Here is a 10,000-nt window from a genome sequence, read left to right on the forward strand (position 1 = left end):
CCACTGAGGGAACTTGAGGAGACAGGGCGGCGTCTGGGGGAGACGGGGGGAGAACAGGAGCGGGAGAGGGAGCATGGATGTAGGAGGAGGAGGAGGAGGATTCCTGTTCCTCCTCCGTAATGTCCATCAGCAAGGAAGGACCCGTCTGTCTGGATTCTCCGGCGTCCAGCAGAAAGTCAAAACCAGAGGAGCTGGATCCAGACTGAGTCTTTCCCCCCCCCTCCGAGGCTTCCTCGCCGGCCGGGGACACGTGGCTCGTGGCACTCGTGGCAAACTCCCCCAGGTTCACCAGATCGTCGCTGGTGGCAGCAGGACTGTGGACAGTCTGTGGCTGCAGCACGGGCAGCCCGCCCAGGTCGGAGAACTCCGCGGGGGGCGGGATCCCACCACCACCGCTGCCGCCGACGACGTCGTCAGATTCCCCGGACAGTCCGCCCAACAGGTCCACGGCCCCGGTCATGCCGGTGAAGGTGGTGGGGGGTCTCTCCTCCTCACCCCCCTCCCCACCTCCTAGCTCCAGTAGCACGTCCTCCTCCATCACCACCACCCCCTCCTCCCCACCACCCTCACCCACCACGTGCTCAACACCGGAGAAGGACCCTAGTGGAGGGGGGACACACACTCCTTCCTCATCACCGCCCAGCACCACGTCAGCGTAGAAGGGGTTGGAGCTGGGTACACCCGACGGCTGAGACCCCGCCCCGCTGCCCCCAAACACCACGTCGGAGTAGAAAGGGTTGTTGGGGTTCAGAGCCGACAGGCGGCGCTGCTCCACCCCGTCCTCCCCGGCCTGGCCCCCGCCCTCGGCCTGAGGAGGGTCCGGGTCCAGGAAAGGGTTGGACATGCCTCGGGCACGTGACGCGCGAGGCGGCGTTCTCTTCTGGCGGGACGAGGCTGAGGACGAGGCGTTGTCGTCACTCACTGTGCCATTCTTTGACCGGTCTGAAACTGTCCGGGGTTCGGAATTCCTGGTGTGGGGGTCGGACCGGGGGGAAGTTTTCAACGGGGAAGACAGCGGGGAGGAACCGTTTACCGAGGATTCCCCGCTCTTGTCAGCACCTGTGTCTGTCTGGTCCTGCACTGCAGGTCTCTTTCCGTGGGTTTCCACACCGGGTACCCCTCGCTTTGCTTCTCCCACAATCCCACTCCTCTGCCCTGCTTTCGCCTCCAACCGAGGGCGGCGGGGAGAGGTGGTGGTGGTGGTGGTGGTGGGCGTGGCCTTGACCTTGACCTCGCCGTCACGCGCTCCCCGCGCGTCGTCCTGCTCGTGCAGCAGGGTCAAGGTGACGCGTGGTCCGGCGTCCTTGAGGATGTGCAGACAGCGGGCCTGGGTCAGCCCCTGCAGGCTGTGGCCGTTACACTCCAACAGGCGGTCCCCCTCGTGAAGGCCTGGGGTCCCCGCGCACACCCCGCCAGGCAGCAGCCGTTTTACCTGCACGCACCCACAGGTGTGATGATCAGTCAACACACAGGTGTATAATAATAATAATAATAGCCAACAGACAGGTATACCAACACTATTAGTAAAATACCGAAGAAAACTAAAGTATCAACGAAACAAACTGCCTAACTGACGAACTAACCCAACTTAATCCAACTAACCAACAAACATACAAACCAACCAATACAACTTGAAAATCAAAGTTTTATTCAGCAAACAATGTCTCACCTCAACGTTTGTATTTTGTTTGTACTGACAGACAGTGGGGTGGGGAAAAAAAATACAGGTCTGGAGTTTGTCTCCGTCTCTCTCTCTCTCTCTCTGCCTGTCCATTGTGATGTCTGTGTGCGTGTGTTTACGTGTGTGTGTTTACGTGAGTGTGTGTGTGTGTGTGTGTGTGTGTGTGTGTGTGTGTGTGTGTGTTAATTGTTGGTATGCCTCTGTGTGTTGATTGTTGGTATACCTGTCTGTTGACTATTGATATACCTGTGTGTCGACTGCTATGATAGCCATGTGCTGACTGATACCATACCCCCCCCCATCCCCTACCTCATAAATCCAAAAACGAACATATAAAAATTAACACTCGGTTAACACAAACCGCATAGAACGAACACCGACTCGCAACTTGAAAAACATGGAGTGCACGCAAACGGACACACATGCAATCACATCACACACACACACACACACACACACACACACACACACACACACACACACAGAGGATCAAAGCCAGAATGTCTACACACTCACAAAAGGTCTTTGCCCGGAAAACGAAAACCAGAACAAACAAAACGACAGGAGAGAGAGAAAAAAAAAGGGGGCCAGGAAACTACATCGATCGGACCTAATTACCCGTCAATAATGCTTCAGCTAGCCACTCACAATCATGACACTATGGCCTGTTACATTAGGTGGGGGGAGAGGGTAGGGGGCAAGGGGGAAGAGGGAGGAGGGTGAACAGGGGGAGAGGAGAGTGGAGGGGGGAGGTTCGGGGAGGTGGAAGGGGGTGGGAGTTGGTGTCTGGGCGGGGAGTTAGGTCTTGTAAAGCCTGTTTGACCATGTTTTTTTTCCTTTTTTTTTTCCTTATGACTGGGGTTATTTCTGGCTGTCAATTTCTTCTTCTTCTTCCTTGAATAATAAAAAACGTTTTGAGATCTGAGCTCTGAAGGTCGTCGTCGTCGTCGTCGTCTTTCGTCTTCTTCTTTGTTGAACGAAAGGTGAAAAACACGTGTTGTTATGGAGACATTCTCTGTCAGACTGACCGGTACACAGACAGATATAGAGAGAAACAGACATAGTGAAAGAGAGAAGAGAGAGGAATGGTGGGTTTATTGACAGATTTCTGGAACAACTTGTGACAAATACAAAATACAGATTAAACTTCTATTTTGGGGGGGTGTGGGGGGGGGGGGGGGGGGGGGGGGGGCAGGGTTTTTTTTCTTCTTCTTTAAGACCTTGAGAAGTGTATCTTAGAAGCTTCACTTGCTGTTCGCATACATGTGTGAGATGTTTCGTGGCCATCCTCAACACTCCGAAAGGATTAAACAATTGAGATACAGACAGACACACACACAGACAGACAGACACACACAGACAGACACACAGGCAAGCGGACACGGTAGACATTTCCACCACAACCAACACGACTGCACCAGCAACCGTTTTCTCGAACATCCACCCCGAAGGTCCAGCCCAGACCACAACGATGAACCCCATTGACCAAAGTCCAGACACTAACTTGTCCACCTCTCCTCCACTCCACTCCACCACCCCCGACCCCCCTCACCCCCATCCTAACCCCCATTTTATGGAAACAGGAAGCTTAAGTAGAACGGAGAGAGAGAGCGAGAGCGAGAGACAGAGACAGACAGAGACAAGCAGAGAGACAAAGAGAAAGATATCTCACACACACACACACACACACACACACACACACACACACACACACACACACACACACACACACACACACACACACACACACACACACACACACACACACACACACACACACACACACACACACACACACACACACACACGTGCACGTGTACCCAAGACGAGCGAGCGAGCAACTGACCAAGAGGGAGTGAGAGAGAGAGAGAGAGAGAGAGAGAGAGAGAGAGAGAGAATGGGAAAGAACGAATGAGAGAGACAGAGAGATAGAGACAGAGACAGAGACGGAGAGGGGAGGAGTGCAGAGAGAGAGAGAGAGAGAGAGAGAGAGAGAGCAGACGTAAAACGCCCCTAAGCTGTTAACCAAAGGTTTTTGCAGGCTCCTGGCAGAACCAACAGAGGGACCCTTGTGAGACCAACGGGGACTGATTTGTCACGACAGTGCGACAGGACGTCACACCATTCAGGAAATGACCCCTTTACCTCTGCTCACAGCCCGTGCACCGCGTTTCGCCTATGCCCCAACACACATTTTGCCTACTGACGTTTCGCCTACAGAATGACAAGTACGTCCGTTTCGCCTGCATACTTTTTTTTTTTTTTTTTTTTTTTTTTTGACACGCAACTTTGCATTTAATTCTCGCTTCATTGTGGAGCCAGTGTAGAGTGTAGGAGTTGTTTCCCGTGTTGTTGTTTGTTTTTTCAGTGTGCGTGTCTTTCAGCTTCCGCGCAAGAAGGGGGTCACCTTGTTTTTGTCCTGTTTGTTTGCATTCTCGGCAAACATCATCATTTGTACAGGGCGTTTTACGTCTGCGCTCTCTCTCTCTCTCTCTCTCTCTCTCTCTCTCTCTATGTCTCTCTCTCTCTCTCACAAACAGGCATGGTGGTTAGGTTGCAAGCAACGTGAGCAAATTGTAGTCTGTTTGTTTTTTGTTGTTGCTGTTGTTGTTGTTTTTATTTTCACTTTTTTTTTTTAAATTAAAGATTTCTGTTCTTTGTAGTAAACTTTTGCTGAAAAAAATGTTTATCATTAGAGTACAGTCGAGCGGTTTTGCTGGCACTGTACTAAAGACAAACCTACAACCTGTAACAATATCTGGCCTTCAGACTGTCAAGCGCGTTCTTTTTGCCTACAGCCTGTCAAGTGCGTTCATTTTGCCTACAGCCTGTCAAGTGCGTTAATTTTGCCTACAGACTGTCAAATACGTTCATTTTGCCTACAGACTGTCAAGTGCGTTAATTTTGCCTACAGACTGTCAAATACGTTCATTTTGCCTACAGACTGTCAAGTGCGTTCATTTTGCCTACAGACTGTCAAATACGTTCATTTTGCCTACAGACTGTCAGGCGGTAAAGTCCTGTTCTAGCATCCTAAATTCAGGAAGTATCTTACCGACATTTTTTGTGCATGAGCGAAAGGAGTAGTTTGTATTATACTCCATGTTTGGTGATACATATACTTACCATGTCAAACTGATGCAAACTACGCCTATCGGTTTGCTCTGCTTGGCCAAATTTCGCGCGGCTAACAGTGAAAAGACGCCCCTTCTTGCCCGGTCCGCTCTTAGCCAATCAAACGCCTCTAAAAGCTATAAGCGCTGAATCATTCCTTTGGCCAAGGCTCTCCACGCCATCTTGTAAGGTTTTCGCTCTGTCTCGTCTTACGCTTTTTTTTTTTTCTTTTTTTTTCTTTTTTTTTTGTAGACGTTGTGACCAATTTTCAGTGGATTTCGACTCTTCTCTCCAATACCATTAGTAGATGTTGTGACCCATTTTCAGTGAATTTCGACTCTTTTTTTCTTCTTCATCAGAGTGTAAACAGCCCAGCCAACTAACGTGCACTGGAATCTGGTAGCACAGGGTTAAGGCCAAACACTCTCTCGGAAACATCCAAACAAATGGACGTGAATACGGAAAAGAAAAAAAAACAACAAAACTACAAAGACAACAAAGAAGGGAGTAAAGACAGATAAATAAGACAGGAACAGAAAAAAAAGATCAGCACAGAATTTCAAGAGACAGACTCGAGTATAAGGACAAACTGGCTATCAAGTCGTTCAGAGCTGGGGTCTTTGGCTATCAAGTCGCTCAGAGCTGGGGTCTTTGGCTATCAAGTCGCTCAGAGCTGGGGTCTTTGGCTATCAAGTCGCTCAGAGCTGGGGTCTTTGGCTATCAAGTCGCTCAGAGCTGGGGTCTTTGGCTATCAAGTCGCTCAGAGCTGGGGTCTTTGGCTAACAAGTCGTTCAGAGCTGGGGTCTTTGGCTATCAAGTCGTTCAGAGCTGGGGTCTTTGGCTATCAAGCCGTTCAGAGCTGGGGTCTTTGGCTATCAAGTCGCTCAGAGCTGGGGTCTTTGGCTATCAAGTCGCTCAGAGCTGGGGTCTTTGGCTATCAAGCCGTTCAGAGCTGGGGTCTTTGGCTATCAAGTCGTTCAGAGCTGGGGTCTTTGGCTATCAGGTCATTCAGAGCTGGGGTCTTTGGCTATCAAGTCGCTCAGAGCTGGGGTCTTTGGCTATCAAGTCGTTCAGAGCTGGGGTCTTTGGCTATCAAGTCGCTCAGAGCTGGGGTCTTTGGCTATCAAGTCGCTCAGAGCTGGGGTCTTTGGCTATCAAGTCGCTCAGAGCTGGCGTCTTTGGCTATCAAGCCGTTCAGAGCTGGGGTCTTTGTGCTGTGGAGGGTTCCGTTGTTGGAGGGGATGCAGTCCCCGCGGAATTTACAGCATGCGGTGATGCCGTTTATAACTGACAGGTTGGCATCCACACAGCGGACAGAAAATTAATACGAACACAGGAATACGCTGTATGGATAAGCAACAATATAAAAACGACAATGTTTTGGGGCCTTCCTCATAAAAACCCGCTAAACAGTTAAGAGGTAAAAAACTGCGAACCAAAACAGCCGTGTGTTGTTCTGGGTGAAAGCCAAGCTTTCTCAAGGCAAGTCCTGTTGCTTTTGGCCACGCCGACAACTGAACAAATGGGACATTTCGTGGCCACATTGTCAGACATCTTGACACTGTCACAACACAACACTGACACTGACGCAACCTTTACCCGGATCCACAAACAGACGCGGTCTCCACTGATTCAGCAGACAGTCACACAGACTTGAGTTGTGGAAAACAACAAGTGCAGGTCAAACAGACCTGAAGAAACAGAGGCACAGTGGAGACAAGACAAGACAAGACACGTTGTTTGTTCAAAAGAAAAAAAAGTGGAATGCATGTATGACAGCGCAGCTTACTGTAAGTAATAAATACTTGCCATAGCCACGTCCTGATGTAGGAAATTGTTATCATTGTGTAAACAATGGTGGGCTGTTTCTTGTTATAATGCGTTCTCTTGTTTGGGTCTGTTTTTTTTTTTCTTTCTTTTCTTTGTGTGTGTGTGTGTGTGTGTGTGTGTGTGTGCGTGCGCGCTCGCGCGCGCGCGCGCGCGCGCGCGTGTGTGTGTGTGTGTGTCAGAGTGTGTGTGTGTGTGTGTGTGTGTGTGTGTGTGAAGGCCGACTAGCCTTCACACAGACAATGAAGTTTTGAAACTATAAATTCAGACAGAAAACACTTTTGAGCTGGGTCTGTTTACCTCTTCACATCAGCTGTTTTACATACAGACACTTTCCGTCTGTTCAGTCACATGCACTTTAAAAACACAAAACACAGCACTCGAAAACACACACATATGCACGCACACGATTTACATTCGGAACAAAGCGACTTGTTCAAGATTGCCGGAACTCTAAACCACCAATATAATCAGAATACTTCTGTGACTGAGAATGGGGGGGTGAGGAGGGGGGGGGGGAGAGACAGGGGAGGTTTTAGTGCACACTAATTTCAGCCGGTGTGCAGCAGATCAGGAAGTGAATACTCCATGGCTATCTACACCCCGGCCTCCTCCCTCCCTCCACTCAATCCCTTCTTTCTTTCACTGACGACGCCAGAAATAGCCACTGATAGCAGGGATCCATTCCATGTGAAATACTCCCCACTTATCCTCCTTAGTTTACGTCACTTAGACAAACCTGAAAAGATTAATCTTGAAAGTAAAAAAAAAAGCGGCAAAAAACAAAACAAAAACAAAAACAACCCCCGCTCCAAAAAAACAAACAAACAAACAAAAAACAAAACCCAAAACAAAAAAACAAAAACAAACAAACCAAAACAACAACAACAAAAACACGGTAATTCCTTCTGCACTGTAACAAAGACGGCCTTGTGCTAAATCTGGTTCACTTGGACATTGAGACGTAAATGACTTGTGGCAAAACAAGCAGGGAGAGAGGGAGGTTCGGGGGCAGGGGGTGACAGATACACAAGTAGATCGCCAGAGACTGAAAGAGACGGGAGAGAGAGAGGAGGGGGGCAGGGGGGTGTATGTATGTGTGTGTGTGTGTAGGGGGGGTGGGAGGGTAGAGAAAGAGAGAGAAAGAAAGAAAGAGAGAGATAGTGAGATTTACTAAGAGAGAGAGAGGGGGGAGACAGACAGACAGACAGACACAGACAGACAGACAGAAAACACAGACACAAACAAAACATATTCTTCACAAAAACTAATAAACTACTTACCAGAATCAGCTCTCATGATACGCTCCGCACCATTGCACACACACACACAGACCTATACATGCTCGCCCACAGCACCAAAAAAAAACAAAAACAAAAACAAAAACAAAACAAACTATCCACAATCACAAACTCCCACAGTTTTTTCCTCCACGCCCTACCCCCGACGGTCCTCTCGCCACACACCCACACACACAAAGGAAACTTTTCGCTGCTGCGGGAATGCCACTGTTTGGTTCTGCGGTCTGCTCCAACCCCTTTCTCCAGTGGTTCCACTGTCCACAGGGCGGCGTAAGGGAATCGTCACCCTCACCAGTCAATTTTGCCTCCCAGGGGTTTTTGATTTACGGTGATCAGAGTTACGTTATTTTGTGAAAGGTTCCGGTTTTTATTTTTTTATTTTATTTTATTTTTTAATATTATTATTGTTGCTGTATTTTTTTGTATCAGAATGACATCAAACAAAATACAATGATGAGGACGATGTGGATAATCTATATAGATAGATAGCGGACAGATACACAGATATAGATAGATCAAATCAAATCAAATTATGGTGCTTAGAGCCTCGCCGACCACTAAGCCCATCTCAAGGCTATCTCCACGTCAATACCTGCTACAAGTCAAGGGTAAAAAGAAAGAAAAAAAAAAGAATATAGATACATAGATAGACAGACTGATAGGTAAATAGAGTATTGCACATTTTAACACGATAGTGCAATAAAAAAAAACAACAACAACACACAAACAACAACAAACATAAACACACACACACACACACACACACACACACACACACGCACGCACGCACGCAAACACACACAAAATTACACCCACCTTCTCACCCACCCAACCACCCACACAAACACACTCTACAAACAAATTCGCGTCATCAGAAAAAACAAACAACAAGCAAACCCTTCGCGTGAAGGTGTGCCCGCATCTGGTTGGAACTACTACTCACACAAGCTGAAGACTGTGTCTGCAGCTGTCCACCAGGTGCCAGCTGCACTGCTTGGTTCTAACGGTTTGAACAGTTACACGACGTGACTAAATGCCCACGCTGACCGAACTACGCCATTGGTCAGTTCCATACTACACACAGTTAGTAGCGGGTTACGACCATACTGGGCTCTTCCGTCCGAGCAATGCAACAGGCCCCAGGGCCGGGCTCACACAGCAACCCACCTTGTGTCTGGTCCACCTCTCTGTGGGAGTGAAACCTGAAGAAGGGCACTGGCTACCTGGCTACCTCACTGACGGGTCCATGCATGTAAATTGACCACTCACATATATGTTTGTATGTATAGGAGTGTACGCGGGAGTCGCAATCCACGAATGAAGACAAGACGATAACTTTAATTTAGTCCACGTATGGCGCATTTGAAAAAAAACAAAAACAAACAAAAAACAACTGACATATTTAAATCTCTCTTCAAATTTGCGTCACAGTGAGAAAGAGTACAAAGAATAACAATGTAATAAGAAAAAAGAAAGAAACAGGAAAGAAAGGAAGAGAGAAAACAAAAACAAAAAAAACAAAAACAACACCTCCACACACCCCCAAAAAAACGAGAAAACACACACACACACACACACACACACACACACACACACACACACACACACACACACACAAACAAAACAAAACAAAACAAAAACAAACAAACAAACAAAAAACCCACAAAACAAACACACATACAAACAAAAAAAACCGGTGGAGACACGCGGTATTTACAAACTATGCCTTGAAACAAACTACAGTGGGTATCGTTTCGACAAGCCACGCCGGGTTTGGGGGTGGGTCAAAATATGGGTACATGGGATCAAATTTGAGCTGTACCCGGCCGGTACGAGAAGTCGACAGATGCGCGTGCTTCAAGTCTGTGTGTGTGGGTGAAGGGAGGGGGTGGAGGGGGGAGGAGGAGGGTGGTGGTGCCAGGCTAGCAGGGCCCACACAACAAAGGATGTCCCCCCCCCTCCCCCCTGCTCCCTCCAGGCTTCAATATCCTGACACCCCCCACTCCTCCCTCCACCCCCCAGCCCTTGTACCTCTTCATTAAATTAATGTCTGTCTCTTCAAGCTGTTTCTCTCTCA

At 48.4% G+C, this 10,000-nt stretch overlaps 1 protein-coding gene across 3 annotated transcripts in view; it reads right to left on the minus strand.

The window, feature by feature from the left end:
* Window positions 1-10,000, minus strand: part of LOC143297395 (uncharacterized) — a 132,279-nt gene that overhangs the window by 55,605 nt on the left and 66,674 nt on the right. For all 3 annotated transcript variants that reach the window (XR_013057264.1, XM_076609728.1, XM_076609727.1), the window contains exon 3: window positions 1-1,432. This exon is cut by the window's left edge and continues 1,834 nt beyond it. Coding sequence is in view for 2 of the 3 variants with exons in the window: in XM_076609728.1 (XP_076465843.1) it covers window positions 1-1,432 (1,432 nt within the window). In the remaining variant the exon portion in view is untranslated. The remainder of the gene's footprint in view (window positions 1,433-10,000) is intronic.

The sequence above is a fragment of the Babylonia areolata genome, chromosome 22 (genome assembly GCF_041734735.1).
Source record: "Babylonia areolata isolate BAREFJ2019XMU chromosome 22, ASM4173473v1, whole genome shotgun sequence".
NCBI classification, from domain to species: domain Eukaryota; kingdom Metazoa; phylum Mollusca; class Gastropoda; order Neogastropoda; family Buccinidae; genus Babylonia; species Babylonia areolata.